This window comes from Diadema antillarum, unplaced genomic scaffold (assembly GCF_040938485.1).
Source record: "Diadema antillarum isolate AM-2024a unplaced genomic scaffold, OU_Dant_1.0 seq00000126_RagTag, whole genome shotgun sequence".
Classification (NCBI taxonomy): Eukaryota; Metazoa; Echinodermata; class Echinoidea; order Diadematoida; family Diadematidae; genus Diadema; species Diadema antillarum.
This window is the reverse complement of record NW_027271205.1, coordinates 517,313-540,797: the sequence shown is the minus strand read 5'-3', so window position 1 is coordinate 540,797 and position 23,485 is coordinate 517,313. Positions and strand designations below refer to the sequence as shown.

General features: G+C 40.0%; 1 protein-coding gene across 1 annotated transcript; it reads left to right on the top strand.

The window, feature by feature from the left end:
* The first annotated feature begins 4,064 nt into the window (after positions 1-4,064).
* On the top strand, positions 4,065-19,216 carry LOC139727325 (cysteine-rich protein 2-binding protein-like). Its single transcript, XM_071638279.1, has 15 exons — positions 4,065-4,125; positions 5,937-6,231; positions 6,498-6,612; positions 7,040-7,168; positions 7,927-8,087; positions 8,919-9,052; positions 11,289-11,402; positions 11,864-11,984; positions 12,521-12,857; positions 13,580-13,700; positions 15,024-15,236; positions 15,899-16,014; positions 16,632-16,837; positions 17,572-17,753; positions 18,628-19,216. Exons 1-15 carry the CDS (start codon positions 4,099-4,101, stop codon positions 18,799-18,801), a joined length of 2,445 nt encoding a protein of 814 aa, XP_071494380.1. The 5' UTR covers positions 4,065-4,098; the 3' UTR covers positions 18,802-19,216.
* Positions 19,217-23,485: the final 4,269 nt, after the last annotated feature.

Below are 23,485 nucleotides of genomic sequence, written 5' to 3'. Positions count from 1 at the left end.
AGCATACTTCGCTAAGTGCGGCCTATAGCAGACGTGGACGTCTTTACAATGTCAATGATACAGATGCGGCAAGCACCCAATGCAAACCTTTCCCATTTCCACGAAAGTCCACCTATGCGAGGGCATTATGGGGTATAATATTCCAGGAAAGTTCCGCCAGGAACAGCGGGTGGGAAATGTGCAGATGAACTCGTCATTTCCAGAAGCACTCGATTTTTGAAGAATGTTATTCAGAGCTACCAAGTCTCACACTCAAGCTTTTAGGGGCCGTCTCACGATCTCACGCATGGCACCCATTTTTCTCACGCATCGGGCGAAGTCTGCAACTTGGGCCTGTAATAATGAGCATAGCTCAAAAGATTAAAGTGACAGTTGCAATTGAAGGTAAAATTTCCTTTTATCTTTCAAAATAAGTAAAAAATAGTCACTTAAGTCTGCACCTGATCGCACCAATATTCCATTAAGAACTAAAAATTGAAAAAGCTCCCTACCGTGGGAGGGGGGGGGGGAACCCTCCCACACCCTCGCTCGTGCACACATTCGCGCGCCGAGACATTGAGTCATGAAAATCTCACTCATAATTTTTTTTTAAACTTGGCATCCCTGTGTTATTGCACCGTGTCTTGTTATTCCACTCCATGTTTGAGTTAACAGAAGAAGAGAGAGAGAAAAAAAATATACATTATTGTAAAAGTCAATTCAACAAAATCAGAAAGTCCATCACACTACACTGATTTGCATTTCCTTTATAGGAATAGTGGTATGTTGGTTGCAAGCACCGCAATGAGATTATTAATCACATTTTATTGACAGTATATAAGTTATGTTATCTCACAACTCTCCCATGGAACTGTTTTCACACTCAGAGATGTCGATGTTAATAATACTTATTGATTCTACATTACTATTCAGCAATACTGCAGTCAGAAATGTTCTGCCATTTCCATTATACCAGGACTTTCAATAAAACGGCAATTTGAATCGAAGGATACACCAAACAATTTTTATTTTACTTAATGCCAAATCAAAAAAAAATAAAAGAAAAAAATCACCTCATGTAAGTAAATGTTGTGTGGGATATCAGTGCCTCATCGTCTGCTGCGCTTGAGGGATCACCTCAAAAGATAATCTCTTTGGATTTTTGACCCTGCCATGCTGGCACGCAGCCCCTCCTTTTAGAGATTTCCACCAAGTATATAGGCTCAGTTTTTACTGACTCTCTTCTTGGTGTGTGTGTGTGTGTGTGTGTGTGTGTGTGTGTGTGTGTGTGTGTGTGTGTGTGTGTGTGTGCGTATGTGTGTGTGCGTGTGTCTGTCTGTCTGTCTGTCTGTATTTGCGTTTATATGTTTTGTTTGTTTGTTTGGGCTGTTCTATATGTTTGTGTCTGGCGGTTTGTTTGTTTTGTTTTGTTTGCTTTTTTAAGAAGCCTATTGCACATTAATTTTATTGTATATAGATTTGTAGAGGCCTAGTGTGGTGTTTTGCACTCTTTATCCGGACACTAAATTGACGAGCACATTATAGTATACGATAATGTAACTATCAAGATTACTATACGTCAACGGCGGTTTGTTTGATGTAACTATATAATTACAGTGCCTATGTAGGAAAAAGGAGAAGAATTAGTCCCGCTATGTGAACATCATTCTTAGTTCCATGAGTATGTGATGTTTATGGAAGTTTGATATCTTATGGTTTCGTTATCATCCCGGATTAAATGAAAATACAGTAATTTTTGTTTGCACTTTTCACGAAATTCAATGTATTTCGGACAGCAATATTTCGAGACCTGTTGCGTGTTTGGATCCCCTCATCCTTAACGTTATAGTTTGCTATATGCCACCACTTTTGGAGATTAATTTCACTGGATATTCGGATTTTTTTTTCTTTTTTGAGAATTACCCTTTTTGAAAGAAGTATTGACAAAAAGGAGGTATTACTATAGGACCAACACATTTACAAAGTATAAGAATAGTGAGTTATTGATTCATTCATTATAAATATGATCCATCCTAGTTCAATTCATACAGAGGCTTGCAAGTATTGCATGGAATAACCTGTCATGATTTCAGTATCCATGCAGGCATATTCATTTTATATTTAGCAGCCATCATGCGCACTATATAGAAGCGACCGATCCATCAGTGTTTTGTTGATAATCTTATACAGGCCCTTTATCAAAGTTGTTGTGACATCAATCGACCCTTGAGTGGCCTTAAATTATTACACGTATTGGTAAATCTTTTGTCATGCAGCAGGAATGGACTTGTATGGTATTATAGAGATAAGGCGTATACTTTTGATAGTGTTTCTTGGCATGACCTAATTGCACCGTGTTAGCGGGCTCAGAATTCAGAATGTTCGACACCACTCACCCGCCATTTTCAATTTCCCTATGTACATCAACCCCAGGAAGGAAAATACAGCTGTGAAACTTTTTTCCTGACCCAGGACCAGTGATTCCGCAGTTCCACATTTTAATGAACTTAATTCTGTCTAGACATCCGTATGCCTATACACTGGCAATCTCGTTGGATCGGGTATGTAATCATGATCATCCATACAACAGTTTTGTAAACTGGTAATATACCTGATGTATCAATGATCCCTGAATGTAGGCTCTTATATAATATGACAAATTTTAATGTGAGGTAAATTTGCCTTTCTTGTTCTCTCTTTGCAATTTGCGTTTTACAATGCAATGAATGACTTGATTTGTAGGAAATATATAGCAAGATAAAACGCAGGTTCGTTAAACATCGGCGTAGCACGCGTATTCGCAGCTTGATGAAAATGACGGCTTGCGTATTTGTTTATGTAGCAAAATGGAAATGTAAAACAAAGACTATAATCATTTTGTACACTCATAATCATGAAGACTACTTGCTGCATGCAGTGTAAATGGTAATTATTCTTTTACCTTTTGAACTATTAATAGCATTCATACCATAGGGTTTCTATAGAAACCCATTTCAAACAACAATCATATATATCCGCCATGGAGGATTTGATCAGAAGAATCTATAGAAACATTTAAAAAGCATCTGAAGTCATTCGTGTTCTCATCTTCTTTGGGTTGAATACTAACTTGTTGGATTGTTTAGGTCTTGTTGATATGATAATTTCAACTCTCCTTTCTTCTTTCCACCACCATAATGATGAATTTACAGTGTATAATGTATAATTCAAGATATATTCATTTATTTGTCCCATAATATAAGCCACTAGATCAATGGCACATTACAAGTGAGATACTTATTATCATCATTATCATTTTATAATAATAATAATAATAATAATAATAATAATAACAACAATAACAATAATAATATCAATGATAATAATAATAATAATAATATTATTATTATTCGTGTGAATATTATCATTATCATTATTATTATCATTATTATCATTATCATTATTATTATCATTATTATCATTATTATTGTCATCATCATCATCATTGTTATTATAAGTGATAATAACAATGATGATGGTGATGATAATAATAATAATAAAAATAATATTAATAATAATAATAACACGAATTGTGGTAGTTAATTAGTAGTAGCAGTAGTAATTAAGTAGTAATAGTATAGTAGAAGTAGTAGTAGTAGCAGTAGTAGTAGTATCAAGTAGTATCTCTCTAAAAAAATTCGAGTGAAAATATTCACTCTTAAAGGAGTGAATACAAAAAAGAGTGAATTTAGAGTGAAATTGGACTTATTGGAGTGAATTTTGAGTGAAAATGTTCATTTTCACTCGTTTTGGAGTGACCTCCTTAAAATGTTGATTTTTTTTTAAATCTTCTTTTGTCAAACCGAAAAAGATAGAGCTAAGGTAATCTGATCCACAATTCTCTGATAACCACGTGACATCCATTCAGTCATGATTATGAACATATTAAAATGAACATGATTTATGAACAGTTCGGTGGTACACATGTCGTATGCGCCCTCTACGTTAATATACTATTAAACTGTACCTAGTACCTGTGGCATGTGGGTACGAAACAAAACAAGCGTGACGCGCGTGGTTTGTTCGTAAAAATCCCGATCAAGTAGCTTGAGTTGTTGTTTTCAGCTTTTTTGAAAAACGATGTCAACTAACAACGAGCCAGACCAGGTATGTACGATATTTGCTTTAAGCCTTTAAAAACTTTATTAAATTAATATTGTCAGTTTTCCAAACGTGCACTTCTGCATGTTCACTTCAGTGACAGTGTCGTTGTGCCAGACAGAAATTTGGACACATGGGACCGTTGTAACCCGTAACAGTTCAATAACACGTTAGAATCTTCCGACTTCATTTTTTGAGCTCTGTCTGCTATGCACGTGCCTTAATTTACCTACAAATATCCTACAAGTATGATTTGGCTAGGTAGGGATTGTGAGTTTGACATAGCTTAATCAGATAGCATAAGATGAAGATTGAGAGAGATTTTGATGTCGAAACAACAAATACCAACGACAACGTAACGCCAAAGTCAAAACTAGAGTAACTGCGTCAGTAAGCGGCCGTGCAGCCGTTCGCGGCAGGTACAACATACACGGTAATATACCGCTAAACACTGCATTGCACTGTTACATGCACACTACACATATACTAACACACTAGCAATCAACAAAAACCAACCGATAAAATGGGCACGATCTCTGACGAAAGTGAAATTTTCTCACCTAAATGACAACATATCGCATCCAAAATGAAATTTTCGGTACTTCTTAAGATAACAGTTAAGAAACAATGGTCCAAGAAACTTGATTTTTTGTCGTTTTCTCGATGTTCATGGATTTTGAAAACATATCCTCACGTAAAATAGAACTTTCGCGAGCCGATGTGGGTCGCCATTTTTTTCGGAAAGTGGATGTTACCATCGAAAAAAAATGAGAAAAACACGAGAAAGACATCAACAACACCGCCAGAATTGCGATCTTGTTTGCGGCCAATGCATGTGCGCCCGCTATTTTCACGTGCTTTCGCAATGGGAATTAGCGCTTACGCAATGTTCGCGAGACATGTGAAGGCGTTCAGCTAAAGATCGCGGAGCACGCGCGTATTGCATAGGGATTGTACATCGTGCCGCAAGCAGAAATACTACGTCGCATATCGCCCTTATCGGCGAAAATTGTGACGGGTTTTGCCCTGGTAAATCATGAAAACTGCGTTGGTCAATGGTAAATTTCTTTTATGAAAACAATTGCGTTAATGAATAATCTTGTCTATGATATATGAAATGGTTGAAAATAATTTGCCTGATTTGTTTACAAGTTGGAAAAACCCTTAACAATGCTTAAACTGCCGCAAACGGGATATTTTACTCTAGACCTATAAAAAAAAAGAAGAAAATCTCGCCAAAGTCAAGAGATATTTTTCTGCCCATTTGATACATTTTCTGCGCAGAGCATACCATAAAGAGTTTAAATATTAATTTCATTTTAAGATGACAGTGACACCCCTGCATGCACCAATTTGCAAATAAATTCACTGCCCACTTCCAAGGTATGAAAACAGAATGCGAGTGCCTTGCAGAAAAAAAAGGGCATTCCAGCCAGCTGACCAGCTAGCCAAGCCCAGTCAGACTCAGAGGTTAAACTTGGAAAGGGCAATGAATGGTTTGGCTACAGACTGAGTGCCTAAAATTAGTCAGTACGGATGGATCCAGGAATTCTGTAAAGGGAGATCTTTTATACTTTATAATGTTGGTCACAGTGCAATCTCATTCATACTTTTGGTATTCAAGAAAGAAATGTTACTTTGTAACCACATTTCTACTACGCACCAGCATTAAACATATGACACAATTTATTGAAAAGGATGGTTGGTTGTGCTAATGCTCTGACTGAGAAAAAAATAGTTTTCCTCTTGTAAGATATGTCTTGAATACAAGGATCACAACTAACTACTTTTTCCCCACTTTGCTCATGCATCTACAGGGAGAAAATGATGAGATTGACGTTGTCTCCATGGACACCAAATCTCCCGTGGCAACTACAAAGGATGCCACCACTGATGATGATCATGAAGAGTCATGTGAAGATAAGGCAACGTTTGTGGTGCCTAGCAACCAAGCGGCAGAGTCCAACATCACCATCATCCATGAGGAAGGTGATGGAAAGCCTCAAGCAGAAGTGGTTGAACAGGAGCAGGAGGGGGACAAGTGTTACTGCAAGGGACAGGGAGAGGGCACCCTCCTTCCGTGCGAGAAGTGCAAAAATCTCTTCCACCTCGGTGAGTTTGGACAGTCTCACACGTACTTGCCTTCAATACAGAGTTACAGAGAGTGACATTTCAAAAGCATTCATGACGTCTAGACAAGAAAAAATGCAGGGAAAACTAACTCTGATACAACATGATTTTAAAATGCTTTCCTCACAAATCTAGTCCTGAAGAATTAGTGCTGTGTTTCCATTCATGCCATACATCGTACAAAGTGAGTGTACTAAACAATGTACATAATAAGCCTGTTTTCTGTTCCTTATTCCTTATTGTAACAGCCTGCCTGAAGACTGGCAAACCAACAACCCTAGAGGGAGACATTTTCTTCAAAGTGACATGTTCTGACTGCAACGCTCCAGAGGAGGAGACAGTAGAGAGAATCAGGCTGACATGGTAAGCAACCAATGAACCACAAGATAACTTTGTTTGATGCGATATTGTTGCAGTGATTTACATTTGATAATCATCCTGATGTAAAGTGCCATATGTTCGTCTGAATCAAATGTGAAGGCACTCTTTTTGTTGGGAAGCTGTAAGTTGAAGGGTGATTGCATGAATGATTGATAATGATACAAATCAAAGTATTTGGATATGAGGAAAGGAGATGAAATAAGGGTAAAGGAGGAAGACGCATTCAGCTTCAAAAATAGTTTGTATACATCTCATTGTAAGAAAAACCATGTGAAATGTGTCATGGGAATGCCAAAGTCTTTCCCAATGATCTTCATTGTTTATACTTAACCTGGAAGATCTAGCCCAGCAGGCAATATCTGTGATGATACATTGTGGTGGTTAAAATGTCATTCTTCTTCTTGTGCAGGCAACAGGTTGTCATGCTCACCCTGTACAACCTCGGACTGCGGAAGAGTGGGAGGAGAGGGTTCTTCCGTTGGAAGGAAGACATCTGTGAGTTCATCTCCCTCCACTGGAACCTCATCTTTGGTGCACAGTGAGTGAGCTTCCACTACTTTGCCGTTATGTCATATGCATCACTACAGTGTGCTCCCGTTATAATGAAATTCCAGTTACAACAAAGTAAAAATTCAGACCACAACATTATCCACTCTCTGTTTTTTATTGCTTATTTGTTCAGTCGTAACGAAATTTTGATATAACGAAAGAAAACTGCCGATCCCGAGGACTTTGTTATAACGGAAGTCCACTGTATTAATGGAGTCCTACTTTCTCGCAATATAGATACAGTTAACACAGGCCAGTGTCATCACAACAGACCACCCCCTCCCCCTCCACAAAACACCATTACCACCATCATTGAGGCAACCACAACCACAACCACAACCACCACCACCTCAACCACCACAACCACCATCACAACTAAGACCAAAACCAATTGTGATACCACCAACCAACATCAGCAAGCACAATGACAACAACAATCTCAGCAACCACTCAAGGGTATAGTGAGGCACCTACATCAAGCAAGCACAGTATCTTTTTTGTTTTAAAGTTCAGTGACATGAACATTAATTTCGTTTGGCAGTATGAAAGATTTATGAGGCCTCTTTGAAGTCTACAAGATTTAGTTGAGATGACGATAGGAAACAACATTCTTCAACTTCTGTAGCTGATTTTGATGACAAAATTCTCTGATTAACATTGGCAATAGTGGAAATCTCCAAGTACATCAGGTAAGTCTGTGTAGGCTGGTGTTACTCGCATGCCATCATTACTTTGTATTCCATACAGCAAAATCAAGACAAATACTTGGCATGGCACTGTAGCTGGAGTACTGTCAGTGGGCAACAAACAGCTGTTCAAGTCCGGTGCCACTGAATTCAATGAGACTGGCTGGTGGACACTGATTGAAAATAGGCCGCCATCACTGAAGCCAGAGCCATCACTAAAAGGTTTGTTTGACTGCTAAGTATGAGTGTTGGTTTAATTGTTACATCAGTTCCATTCAGCATATGCCACTACAAAATTATCAGAAGTCAGGCAAGATTCTGCCTCCCCCTAAAAAAAAGTAATGAAATAAAAATTGTATTTAGCTCATTTAGAATGTACCAGACCGGACTGCTTGGGTTGGAAATGTTCAGCTTATTACTGGTGAAGGCAGACCTTCCTCTCAAATAGATGCAGTAAAATGAAACTGTTAACAATTATTGCTTGTCAATGAAAAGACCAAATTGCTGAAGCAAATATATTATTTTTTAGGCTAGTAGAGTATGTGTCCTGTGCATTGAAAACCCACTCTCTTTCTCTCATTTGTTTTGTTTTGTTTTTTAAAGATGATCAAACTTTTCTGCATTTCTGTCAAGTTTTCAGAGACCGACACGTCATCAGACACCAATGCTAAAGGGAGGAATTTAAAGTTTGTCTGATGAAGATCGGTTTGGAAATGGCTGAGATATCCAAAAGCAAAGAAGTCCTAATAAAGGATGGGGGCCCCACCTTTTAATTGGACCTCTTTGTTTCTAGATATCACATCCAATTCAAAAAGAATTTTCATCAAATCATCTCTGAATTCCTCTTAAATTGTATGTTCTGTAATATTTCATTATGTAAGAGGTTTCTAATTATCTCGCAAAAAGTTAAAATCTGAATCCCCATCTCACCCCGACTATACAATCCCTTTAAAAACTTATGGATCCATTCTGAGAACTAAACGCAATCAAATGGTTTCAGTGGGGAGTGCTGTGGTACTATTTACATTCACTTCTGTTTATCCTCTTCCGTAGCTAAGCAGTGTGCAGGTAGAAAGGCCCGAGCAGCATTTGAGCCCACCATCAAGGTTGAAGGCCTGCGGCACAGGAAACGAGGCACATCTGTAGAATCGGCCATTGAGCTGAAGGAAAAGAGATCACGAACCCAGGTGTGGCATTAAAGCAGCTAACCTACTTTTTATGCCTCCGCCAACGAAGTGGCCGGAGGCATTATGTTTTCGGGTCGTCCGTCCGTCCGTCCGTCCGTCCGTCCGTACGTCCGTCCGTCCCGATTTGTTTTTGTCGATATCTCAAGAACCGTGTGGTGGTTTTACATCAAACTTGGTATGAGGGTATATCCTTGGGGGATAACACTTTGTGAGGATTTTAGGGTCACAGGGTCAAAGGTCAAAGGTCACAGGTTATTTTGTGAAAAAAAATTGACATTTCATGTTTTTCTCCATATCTCGCAAATGGTTCAAGGTATCTTCATGGAACTTAGTATATATGCTTGTACCGATGGGCAGTGATTATCTAGGGAAGTTGGGGGTCATGGGTCAAAGGTCAGGGGTCAAAGGTCAAGGTCAACTCCTCAAAATATCACTACTTTCCTTATATTTATGCAATGCCTAAAGGTTTTTTTTTTAACTTGATGTATACATGTATTACCCAATATATATTCTGTGGGAAGTTTCTTGCCCAAAGGTCAAAAGGTCAAGTGAAAGTGCTGAATTGCACTTTTTCCTCCATATCTCAAAAGTAACTCAGGTATCATCATGAAACTTACATATTTATGCATGTTCAACCTAACAGTGATTCTCTTTGGAACTGTGAGGTCAAAGGTCAAAGGTCAAAGGCCAGGTTTAGATAATGCTATTTTCCCATTTGATACTGAAATTATATTTTTTCTCAATACCTTGAAACTAAATGCATTTAAACTTATAAAAGGGCCAAAAGTCAAGTAAAAATCATCAGTTCCCCAAATACCTGCACTCTGACATTTTAATCATTCATCCAATTGAACCTAGTTCTAGGAAAGTGAACATTCAGCACATTAAATGTGTCAAACCGGTCATTTTAATATTTTGCCAATTGTGTGAAACTGTCATCGCACATTGTCAAGACATTGTACTATAGACCTATTAGGAGAACCATGAATTATTGCGGAGGCATATCAGTCGCCATAGCGATATATCTAGTTTCTTTATGCCTCCCCCACAAAGTGTTGCCAGAGGCATAAATGTTTTTGGGTTGTCCGTCCATCCATCTGTTCTTCCATCCCTCTGTCTGCCCGTCTGTCCATCCATAATTAATTTTTTGGACAGCTTAGCTAAAACACTGTTTGAGGTATCCTAATGAAGCTTGACATATATATCATTTATGAGTGAGCAAAGTTGTGCCTATTACATTTTGGGGCACATGTTCAAGGTCTAAGGTCAAAGGTCGGGTCCAGTATTCAAAATTTCACTATTTCTGCCTTATCTATGCAATGCCTGAAAGTTTTTTTCTTGAAACTTAGTGTATACATGTATTACCAGATAGAAATTCTCTGGGAAAGTGTTTGGCCATAGGGTCAAAGGTAAAGGTCAAGTTAAAATGCTAAATTTCACTTTTTTCTCCGTATCTCGGAAATGGTTCGAGGTATCTTCGTGGAATTTAGTACATATACATGCACTGCCTGGCAGTAATTCTCATGGGAATTTTAGGTCATGGGTCAAAGGTCAAAGTAAAATCCTCAAAATTTCAACTCTTTCCCAATATCTATCCAATGTATGAAGATATTTTCTTGAAACTTGGTGTATGCATGTATTACCCACTAGAAATTCTTTGGGAATGTTTTTTGGCCAAAAGGTCAAAGGTGAAGTGAAAATGCTAAATTTGACTTCTTCCTCCATATCTCGGAAGTGGCTCATGATATCATCATGGGTTATTGACAACCAGGAAATATTGTCTGATCTCACATAGATGGTGAATGTTTTCAGATAGTAGCTTGAAGTGAGTTGTGAGAGCAGCGCATGATCAAGGCCACAGCAGATGCACCACTGCAGATGTGTCCTTGGAGCGCATGATGACCACAGTCAAGTTATGCGGTAGCAGGAAAGAATGTAGCTTTTCGGGGTCACTGACAAGCATACTATCATCTGGTCCATGGTGTATAATCTGAGCACTAAGTGGTTGGAGATTTAAACTTGATCTGTTAGGATGAGAGATTCCACTGCCTAGGGTTATGTCTGACAGAATGTTGCCTGCTTGTTCTGTTCTCGCCAGGGGAAATTTTAGCAGCTCCAGCTCTAGTCAGGGCCAGAACAGTGGAGGAGTTTTGTAGACTTGGCTGCCAGCCATTTAGTAGTTACGATATTCCAAGTTAATTGTTCCTGCCATTACTTCATACCCTTTCACACCCAGGAAGCGAAGGACATCCGGCGGGCCAAGCAGGCCTCGGAGGCGGAGTACAAGAAGCTGCAGCAGAAGGAAGCCAAGGATGAGGAGAGCAGCCTGGAGAGTTTTAATGGCAGCGAGGTGAGATGGGGAATACTGTTATCTCCCCCCCCCCCTCCCCCCCCCCCCCACCCAAAACAGAACAGAGACAGAATTTGATTTGACTATTTCCCTACGTGGAAATTGATGTGCTGCCCAGTCCATTTGAAAATACGGCCTGCACAGAAACTACTACATACACACATGCGCTCAAATGAATACTGTAGGGTACATGTGCACACACACACACACACACACACACACACACACACACACACACACACACACTCATACCAGGGAGGCAATACTGACAAATCATGCAATTCAACCTTTTCAAAATGTGCAGAGAAAAGTGCAATGATATTTTTTGTAGGTTTTATAATTTGCACCAGCCAAAGTGGCATGAAATATGTCAAAATTGATCCCCGAATATTTCCGCATTTATGCATGTTATATAATTCAGTGAGATTTTACAGTTATTTTAATATTTGTGAATCTTTCAGAACCTCGCACAGCCCACAGCCGTCCCTGACTCTCCCTCCATCCTCAGTCTCCTGGGTGGAGACAACAGCTCGGATTCTTTCACCTCCAACCTCCTCAATGAGAGTGACCTCACTCCTGAAGGTGAGTCCCACATTAACCCGTTGAGGACGAGTCCTGAGTATGCTCGGGCAAGCATCTATGGGAAATACGTCTTGTAGCAGAATCAAACTGTCCTCAATGGGTTAAGTCTTATATTGTTGCTCCATTATTCTCTGTGACATCATCTTTTTAAGATATGCTACATCTTTGCGGCATATTTTTTTCTTTCAATGTTGATATCATCATATCTACATTTGAGTGCTAGAAGTGCAATCCTCAACTATAAAGATATGGAAAATAGAGATAAATCAGAAATTAAGGAAAGATCATAATTATGTGAAATCATAGGAAGAAGTAGCTGTTGTGTGTAATTTTAATGTCTAAAGTGGTAAGTGAAATCATTTGGTCAAGACGCTGTGTGTTAAGACCTATTTGCAGGTGATGAACATAAGTGATTAAAAATTGATAAAACTTTCAAATAATATGGAATCACATGTGCATGAAAATTATGGGAATCTTGCACTGACTCTGCTTTTGTGATTATATGAATGTCATGCTCTTCTTTATGCTCTCTGCAGTTAACCTACCCAGCATGTTGATGGCAGGTGATGAAGAGGACATGCTGCCCTCTAGTGGCAGCAAGGGGTTATCCAGCATGTCGACCCCGCCCCCTCCCATCATTGTGGGTCACCAGGTCGGCGACGAGTCTTCCCGTGACACTGAGATGGAGAACCTCAACGAAGCATCAGTGTCGCCGTTCTCAGTATCCTTTAGGACTCTCGATGACTCCAAAGGCAGCCAGGAGGGGAGTATAGCCAAAGAGGTCAAGATCAGAAAGCCAAAGGTCAAAGGGCAAGCAGAAGCAAAGGCTAAGGCAGATAAAGATGATGGTACCGGGGACACGTTTAAGCCCAAGTGAGTAATATCACATGCTGTCATCAACATTATTAAAAGTGTAGGTTTTAGAATGGTTATCAGTGAAAGTTGGCAAAATATTTTAATGCTTGCTCGTATCCAGAATTTTTCATGATGTCACTGTGTCAGGTGAATTAATGATGCTAAATGTTTCGTTCATTGCTGCCAAAGTGTGGAATTATACTTAGCAGCATGTATTGAACTGGACTAAGATAAGCGCTAATTCTTGGTATCGCCAATGCGCAGAAAACTTCTGCATGTCACAGATGCATTGTGGGATTCCTTGGGAGCATTGTCGCTTCTGGTTGTCTTGCTAGTTTCTCAGTTCCCATGCGATTCAATGCAATTTTTGTTTGCTTTTCTTTCATCGCTCCTTTATTTCTTCGGTCAGAATTAACCTTAAAAAAGAGTTTTTACTGATTTGCGGTCACCAGAGTCATGGTTTGCTACTGTGAGGCTTCAATGTGCTGGTCACGTGGTAGAAAGTGAAGAAATCTTCAACAAAAAATACCCCTGGATATTAAGATGGAACATGACCTGAATGCATGTGCAGCCAACGAAACCGGATGCAACTTTGTCCCCTGAGCTATCCCATAATGCATCTTAAACGCTACTCGCTACATGGCACCTAGGTATTGGCGATACCACGATTTGGCAGTTGTATTATGGGATTGATTTGCTGAAATAGTGCCATTTCTAATACATGTACCCCTCACTTCAAGGCTCCTCCCAATGAGCGTCTATGAGGAGAGACAACTTCTGAAGCTCCTCCAGTCGTGTCCTGATGCGGTGGATGCTGATCCCGTTGCTAGGCGCCTCCGGAGGAAGCTACTGCTGAGACAAGTGAGTGTTCATTGCACAGCATCACTATTTACTAAAGGAGCAAGACATGATCTTTGTAGGCAAGAAGGTCAAGTCTACTTCCCCTCAATTTCACTTTCTTTGTGCACAGTAGTTTTAGAATTTTAGAATTTAAGATTTTAAAATTTTATTTGGGCACAGTTGGGTGAAGGTTATTGGCCTAAGATAGGAAGATGTCAAAAGTTAAAATAAAGGCCTGCACCTTCCCCGTTTATGCCATTGAAGAAAGCATTGTTTTGCATTTACTGTATATAGCATAAGTTTATAGTTAGTTTACTATTGCCGTTTGACAGGGCAAATGGCAGGTCTTTTTTATGTCATAAAGTACAGTGGAACCTATGTATAAAGAACATTGATACAATATACTCTTATTATGAAAAAGTAATTTTCATATATCAGAATGTAAAGTCTCAATACATTTTATTGTTTTTAAAACCCTGATATGATAAAATTTCAGTGGAACATAGTGGTACCAAGAAGTTTGTTTTAAGAAGAGTCACCATAAACTTATTTTAGTCAAGTAAAGGAAAATAAGAATAGGCAAATTCGCACCACGGTATCTTGTATCACTCTGTGTCTGAAAGCAGAATTTGTAACCCTAAAAATGAGAGAGTGTTACTGTAGTTATATTAGTATGATTAGTATTATAAAATGGGTTCAAGAATGTAGCCAATAGGAAGCGCTGAAATCAGTCACGTGTGCGTGCATTATTTTCTTCAGGTATGCACTAAGACGAGTCTCTCTTCCACCTCCCTGACCTGACGTACGTCACAATGTTTTACACTAGCAGTGCGCACTCAATCAGTTGATACAAGTGCGTCACGCGCTACTATACGCGCTGTCAATCCTGTAAACAACTTCTAGTTCGGGCCGCGGGCTGCCACAACAGCCAGCCGGCGGCCTTTCTTGTGCATAACAGTACGTGGCGTACGTATACTCTTATACGTACGTACAGTACTTATGTGCGGGATTTCCGAGTGCGACGTGCGTAAATGTTTGGGACGAACATCTTCGGACATCTTGACTTTTGAGCGAGTGCTACATGTAGCTGACTGGTATTGACCCACGAAGGTACGTGAATAATGCTGTTAGTTTTCGACCCATTTTATAAAACAAATGATGCACAGGATTATTTCGTGGCGTTAGTGAAGGTGCGGCGCGCGCGAGAGTATTGACAATGGTGCGACATGCACGAGGCGCACATTCACTAACACACTCTATCCTGTGCATCATTAGTATAATATAGGACTTGCTGATAACAATGCAGGGACTAGACATGTGGCAGTTTGTCATTCTTCTCTCCAGGAAAAGAGAGCCAGGGGTCAACAGCTCTTTGACCTCGATGCCTCGCTCCAGCAAATGCTGCAGCGGAGGTGTCACATGACCCCGTCCAAGATGGCCCGCACCATGTTCAGCCAGAGCCCCCACCGAGGAGGGGCCAATCTCCAGGGGGTGGGGATGCAGTACATCACGTCGGGCCGGCAGGAGGGGGACTACAGGATTCTAGACAGATACCAGGTATGACCTCTTGTGTTCCCCTGACATTTCCATCAACGAGAGGCTCGGTCTTTATGCTACATCTACGCCATTTTCACAGAAGCCACAGCAATCACATTTCAGGCTACCGTGGACAAAACAAGACAGACATGAGACAACCCAGGAGGACGGGATGGCCAAACGTGACAGGCCATGACTACCGTGAATGCCGTGTCAAATTTTCAAACTGTCAGTAAATTTGCCATGGCAACCACTGTGCTGATGAAAAACTTGGTAGGCAGTAGTAAAACAAAGTGTGTGCAACCAAACATGACACCACGTAATAGGCCATAAGAAAGTTTGAAGACAGTTCATAGTGAGACACAAAGGGAAGTGTGTGTAGTGCAGCCTGACCAGACTCATGGTGTCTGATGGCTTACATGTTCACTGTAGCAAGGACTGGAATTAACAAGACTAGAATGTGAAAGGAAAAAAAAACAAAGAAAGGAGAAAATCCTACCTACCCACAGCACACTGTGTTTCAGGCAAACATGGCTGCCCTGGCTGCTGGGAACATGGTGTAAACATAACATTACTCAGCACAGAACAGTAGACTTCGTAGACTTTCTAACAAACTGAGCATACTCTGTACTGTATAGGAATAATTTTTGTCACCAAATTTTTTTTCTCCATCTCTTGGAAAGATGTCTCACTATACAGCGCCCACCGTCCAGCAGCAGCAGACTTCGTTTCGGGCTCGTCTTATTGGCTGTGATGAGACTGCCATGCTACAGAGCATCATCAGCCCCTACACGGCCAGGTAACATCTGAAAATCTCCAGGGGTAAAAGGTTATAAATATCAAAGGTTGAGAAGCAGAAGGTCATTAAAGCAACTTTCAGAAATCTTTCATTTTCACATTATGTTACTAATTCTCAATTTGGCTTTTAGTCATCTGTGAAGTGTTTTGATTGGAAGTGAAGGGCAGCCTCAAGCTGTAAAGCAGCTTGAGTTGGTGGCACAAAGGTTGTAACGAAGTGATTATTCAGGTTTTTAGCCAAATTGTCATAAACATCACTGTGACTGCATTCTTTTACATGTTCCTACATTAGCATGTGACATGACAAGGTTTCATGAGACGCTACTTGAATAGGTACTTGTGTCTGGACACAACACATTACAGTTTTCAAGTCACTTCAAGTGAAAACATTTTGAAATTACAGCAAACCCAAAAGAAAGTTCTCCAAATGTTTAGTTTTGAAAGAGTTTTTGAACATAATGTGCCACACAGCGTTTGACCATGCCATAAATATGGCAGTCATATCCTTTCTTCATAACCTAGTTATCTCAAGTAAACAACCCCTATCTCCTGCGTGTCAGTGTGAGAAAGAGGATTCTTGTTTTTCACACACAAACATTATATCACTTGCTGTGGCAGAGTCCTGAAGCCGTTCATCCGCCGGGACACAGAGTCGCGACCCCTCAAGCTCCGCCTACTCCAAGAGGTGTTGGAGCACCGCCAGAGGGTGGAGCCAAGCTTCAGACCGCCCCCGTTAGCCCCGGTCGACTACTGCTACGTAAGACCCCAGCACATCCCGTCCATCAATGCCCTGTGCAGGGAGTTCTTTTGGCCAGGCATTGACTGTGAGTGTCTACGATATATGTTTTTCCTGTTTGTGATTCCTCTTTTTTTTTTCTGCCCTTTCAAGCTCATTAGAATGCACATAACATCATAATTATTGAGGCTTGCATTTTTTTTTTTAACATGATGATATCCTTTTACTTTTTATTGAGCATAAAGCCCAAAGTCATTGAATCTTACTTAGACCCCTCTTCTTCATATATATTATAAGTGAAAATATTTTATGTCTCCTTGTCAGATTTGTCAAGTTTTTAAGAAGCCTTCTTTTTTGTGTGTGTTTGCTTTCACCGTTTTCAAGCTTTGTGACTATCAAATTAATGTCTTTTATACCCGATAATCTTGAACCAGATGTCTCTGTAGTTATGTACAAACATATTTCTGAAACAATGAGCGATAGGAAGCTAAGTTTCATGTAGGTCATATAAATGAGAATCAGGATCATTGCATGTCGTGTAGTGCAGGTGATGATGAACTCTTTTAAGGAATGGGGCATTGAAGGAAAACAACATTTAACCTGTGTGCCGTCATGGTTCTTGAACTACTTTACATCAAACAGAAGATATAATGACATGATATCTGCTGTGTGCTCCTATGCAACTCTTGATCTTTTCAGTATTCTTCAATTACACAGAAAAGCATTATTATTCCTGAAATTTGTAGAAAAGATTTGTTTAACAGCTGGCAAAAAGCAAAACAAAACAAAACAGAAAAACTCTGCCTGTTGTTACCATTGCAGTGTCCGAGTGTCTCCACTACCCAGACTTCAGCGTGGTTGCCCTCTACCGCAAGGTCGTCATCGGCTTCGGGTTCATGGTCCCCGATGTCAAGTATAATGAGGCCTATATCTCCTTCCTCTTCGTCCACCCCGAGTGGAGGGGTGCTGGTATTGGGACCTTCATGGTTTATCACCTGATACAGGTGAGTGACCCAGCTATGCTCTGACAAAGATTTGTGACTGCTTAGGGCCTTGCCTAACCCTATATTTGCCCATGCATTTGACAATAACTTTGCCACATAATTCTTATTTGCATTTTGTAATTCCCTTCTCCCATACCCTCCTTCCCCCCTACCCCCCCCCCCCCCCAAAAAAAAGCAGAAAACAAAACAAAACCACCAATGGCAGCAAGTTGGCCAAAGTGTTAGACAAACCCAGTAGAGTGAAACAACAGGACTGACCTGCCTTTGAAGATAATATAAAGTTTTGGTACCTCAAAAGTTTCCCTGATTTTCCTTGTCTTAGTTTGTGTTTCAGGTTAAAGTACCTTTCATATAACTAACACTGTGAGACTTACTCGCCCCAAAGTGCTTCGTACCAGAGCAGAGCGGGCTCTGAAAAATTCGACGTGGTACCGCGAGAATCAATATACACGTATTGTACGAAACCATTATTGCATGATTACTAAGACATGAGAGCACTGTGGGGCGAGTAAGTCTCACAGTGGTAGTTATATGAAAGGTACTTTAACCTGAAACACAAACTAAGACAAGGAAACTCAGGGAAACTTTTGTGGTACCAAAACTTTATATTATCTTTAAAGTCATTTAAATATTGTAAGGATTAATAGGATTATGTCATTCCGTGTATTTAGCTATTGGTCTCTGAATATTTGTGCTTAATAGTGATACAAGTACACCAGCAGGTATGCTAATCAGAAGGTAATGGTCATTAATGATAGCTTTTCATTCCAGTATTTCATCACAAGGAGAAGGAATTTCGTGTTGTGTGTTTGGTGTATCATGGAAGTCGTATCATATCGCGATAATGTCTTCTGATTTCAATGTCTTCCCATAGACTTGCATGGGCAAGGATGTGACGCTTCACGTGTCGGCCAGCAACCCCGCCATGCTGCTCTACCAGAAGTTTGGCTTCAAGCAGGAGGAGCTGTTCCTCGACTTCTACGACAAGTATTACCCAGAAGACAACCAGGAGTGCCGCCATGCCTTCTTCCTCAGGCTTAGGAGATAGCGACAGTCAATGCGCTGGAGAAAAATCTCTCCCTCTCCAGTCTGGATATTTATCTAAAATTTTTAGAGATAGTGATGCTCAATCTAGACAAAACAGACTGAAGAACATGATTTTGACAGAATGGGGCATGTGTGTGGCGAGGAAACTATGAATCTTCATGTGAACTTCTAAAAGATTAGAATATCAAAGTGTTCAGTTTGAAAGATGGGCATGATTATGTGTGGAAATGAGAAGGCAGGATGGCTCAACAGCTAAGAGGGACTGTGATGTGGACATTAAGACTGTTGGATGTGATGTCGATTCACCAGGGAACAATGGATGAAATATCTATGGAAATTTGTGTGGATGCCCCAAAGTATGCCAACAAATCCAACATCTGGGCATAGAAGGTCAAATATGCCAATTGCACCTTGATTTTAAGGGGAACATGCTGTGGAATCATGTGCTCAAACCAATATGCTGATCGCAGAAGCATGCAGTCATGCCGTGGCAGCTCTTAGGAAAGTTCAGATAGCTTCAGGTTATTTTTGTGATCACTCAATATACAGTGACTTGTCCATACAAAATTCTTATCTTCAATGTTTTCTGATTGCAACCAAAAACACACTGAGTTCTGCAGAATTGGTGGTTTTCCTCCTCTTTTTCTTCTTCTTGTATGGTACATTGAAAAACTTTATCAATGATGATAGCATGATACCATCACACATAATTTCTTACATCCTTTCTTGAGAATAGAGTAGTAAAAGTTCTCTGTATAACAGGGTCAGGGTATTCAGTGATGTCATTAAGTTTATCTTTGGACATCGCAAAAAGCATCTGTGTGTCCACATTATGATACGAGTGTAAGGATGTGCATAATTACTGCATTCTCGCTCATTCTGTGAACATGAAAGTAAACCCCACAATGGAGAATTTTCTACTTTAATTCCTGAGTGTGAATGTAAAATGATAAAACCACCTCTTTCCCTGGAAAAATCTGAGGAGAGGGTGATGCCTCAGGCAAGCTACATTACATATACACACAAGCACAATATAAAGGCATGAACTAGTCACCACCCCTGTCAGCCAGATGGTTGGTATGTTCAAGTGTAAGCTGACTATACTACAGTGATCATGACTAGTATAAACAGTCAACTGTTACAAGAATTAGATGTTTTCAGCTTAGTGTCTGCTGCTAGGTTCAGAGAACCAGTGAGTAAGTACGGAAAAATTGATGAATGAATTCTTTATCAGCAGAGTACAAGAGAACTGTTTCATGTTTAGTGTTTAAATCATTTGTGTAACTCAGAAGATTTGTTGGTGCAAGTTTATTGTTATGTTTGGTTGCCTGGCCCTACAAATCTGAAACATCATGGTTTGTATTCGATGTGATGAGTCAAACTTGATATTCCTGTGCAATATGAGCTCTTTACAAAGTCTACATGGTTTACCTTGATTGTACCAGTTTCTGCAGTGTGTAATCATTACCATCCCTTTGTTCACAATTTTATAAATGAATAAGGTATTATTGAACACAGAATATAATCACTTGAAGAGTCAGGGAATAGGTTTATGTGGGGGTTTTGTATTGGAATTAGTCCTAAAAGAAGCATCAAGCTATGTATATCATACATTTGTGTCCTGTAAAATGACAGTTACGGAAACAGCATTGGCAACAGCAGTTTATCTTCCTTGTCAGTGATCTTTAATTGGCTATGTAGCCCATCGCAAAGATGTTATAGATTGCATCTATCACACCAGGGCCCCGTTTCATAAAAGATGTTAGGATAGCAACTCTTGCTGGAATGGCAACCTCCCATATAGCAACAGCCGATCAGGAAGCTGGATTCTTGTTGTCGCCATGACAATTGGCATTCCAGCAAGATTTGCTATCATATCGACTCTTCATGAAATGGGGCCCAGCAGTGCTATTTGCTGTTTGTTCTAAGAGTCTCCCTGTGTGTCAATCTAGGTCTGACTCTTAGACGTGTACATTGCCCAATCAGGATGCAATGTCTTAACCCTTATGCTGTCACATATGTGTCTCCATTCCCAAGGCAGGGTGCCATTTTTACACTTACCATCTTTCCCATACAAGTTGCTTGATCCGCTTCACTCCCAAGAATATTCTTTTTATGCCTCTGCCAGAAGGTGTCGCCGAAGGCTTTGTTTTCAGGTTGTCTGTATGTCCGTCACGTGAAATTATTGTCTTATTGGCAATATGTACTCTTAGACCCACAGTTGTATGGGGAGAATAATGCAATATGGCGGAGGCATACATTAGCCATACCAACATTTCTAGTTCTTTTTTTTTTTAGCTTCTGTCACAACTTAAGGATCACTCATCAGGCCTCATTCTCAATCAGAGCAGGGCCCATTTCATAAAAGATGTTAGGATAGCAACTCTCGCTGAAGTGGCAACTTCCCATAGCAACAGCCGATCAGGAAGCTGGATTCTTGTCATTACCATGACATTTGCCATTCCTGCAAGAGTTGCTATCATATCAGCTTTTTGTGAAATGATGAAATGGGGTCCAGGGGAATATTGTGTATCTAGAGGATTCCGGTGATACCAGTGAACATATCACTCTCTCTCTCCTGCTTCAAAGTGAAGTAAACCTGCCATGGCAAGATTTATCACCAGTGGACTGGCACCATACTCTGGTATGCTAGGGGTTAAATCAGATTGACAGAGTCATCATTAACCCGTTGAGGACGAGTCCCGAGTATACTCGGGCAGGTGTCTACGGGAAATGCGTGTTGTAACAAAATCAAACCGTCCTCAACGGGTTAAGTCTTCGCCAAGGATGACTCTTCCCACCGATACCAGATATCTCACACCTGTTTCCCAGTTTTCCCTGCCTTCCCAGTTCCCAAGATTTTTGCACCAAACTGAGGTCAAAATGAAAAAAATGCTTTCTGTGTGTATTTTCTTTTTATTTGTCTGTTTTGGGAGAGGACAGAAAGTCTGCATCATTACAGAATGGAAGGACAGCACCCTAACTGGCGTGTCATTAAACCCTGGTAGGTCCTAACTCATTACGTATGAGGAAGTCATGCATGGAAACTTGTATAATGTGTCTGGCTGGTTCACACCAGGAAATTGAAGCAGGCACAACACCAGCTGGGTGCCCAAGAGACTATTATTCTTTCCATGAATATTCGTTTTAGTGAGGCATCACAAATTTATTTCAGATTACTTCATTTCAGTATTAATGATCCTGCACATGCAGGGTACTATTATCAACAACAGTATGCATGTGTTAAAAGTCTCACCTTGCTGGTTATTGAAGTTTGTGCTGTGTAATATGTCCACAGTTTTGTTTTATGTATTTTTTGAATATGTATTTGTGAAAAAGTCTGTTTGATAAGACAAAATCATGAAGCTCTAGGAGCTACTCTGTAAATTTTGCTCTCGTTCCTGTGTTTGGTATATGTGTGAATGTGTATAATGGACAGGTGTACAGTTCAGCCAGCGATCAAGTTCCCCGTAGATCGCGATCACGGGCGATCAGTGATCGCATACGCGATCATTGATTGTATGCAATTCGGCATACAATCAATTGATTGGGACATATCGTGTATGCGATCACTGATCGCCCATGATCGCGATCTAGGGGGAACTTGATCGCTGGCTGAACTGTATGTACCAGAGAATTATTATGCATGTACAGTGTATGTGGGAAATGTGTGTTGCTGATATATGTGCAATGATTTGTATCGTCTGGGTCTGCAAGAATGCTATGCCCTAGTTCTATGTTGCAAGCTGTGTTCATGACAGTGGCAGTAAAGAGGTCAAAGGCACAGGGACATTACACTACTGGGAGACCATACAGTGCAGCTATACAGACCAGAAGTTGGTATGTTTAGTGTGTGTGCATACCAGCAAATACTGTAAAAGTGGATATTTTTGCACTACTAATTTTTCGCGCTCGGCCACGGGCAAGAAGAAGTTTGCGTGTTTTTTATTCCACGGAATCAAGACATCAACTACTGGAACATATGGCAAGCAAAAATATTTGTATTTTTATTTTCATGCTAGTTTCAGGTTGCGCGAAAGGCGCGAAAATTTCCATTTTTACAGTATGACATGATTGCTGTCTGTGTGACACAGTTCGAAAATTCCATCGACATGAAGAGGCACAACAGTGGTGGTTGATGAAATAGCAGAGATGGCAACTGTTACTCTTTTTTTTTTTGCAGTATTTTATGCTGTTTCCTTCTTTTTTTAAAAATAAAAAATACTGCAGATTTCATGGAAAAAAAAAATCTTTTTCCAAGCTTGTATTACCGATACTATGCAGGTCTATTGGAAGAAAGGTGAAAATACTGTTTTCCTCCAAAAATATGCCTTTTCAGCTCTCTGAACACTGGAATGCTTTTTACAAGGTTGGCATATCCCTGTAAAAGATGTTCAATTTTGTGCTTTCAGTGTTTAAGATATGCTCTTTATCTTTCATCAAATACTTTTTTGAGGTTCTCAATGTAATCAAGTGTGTTGGTGTTTCTCATAGTCATCACACCTATCACGAATTTGCATTGAACAAGCAGTAGTCTTTCTGAAATTCTGTGGGCAAAATATATGCATTATATTTAAAAAACAAATCATAACAAAGAATATGTTAGGAAAGAAATCTGAAAAAAAAAAGAATGATGTTGATCGACCATGAGATGGCATGTGAGCAATTAAGTGTGACTGACAGAA

Bases quoted from the DNA above. Each gene is read 5' to 3' on its own strand.
- LOC139727325 (XM_071638279.1), top strand. From the start codon at position 4,099: ATGTCAACTAACAACGAGCCAGACCAG. The intron at 11,403-11,863 runs GTGAGATGGGGA...TGAATCTTTCAG, and splicing joins AGAGTTTTAATGGCAGCGAG to AACCTCGCACAGCCCACAGC. The intron at 17,754-18,627 runs GTGAGTGACCCA...GTCTTCCCATAG, and splicing joins TGGTTTATCACCTGATACAG to ACTTGCATGGGCAAGGATGT.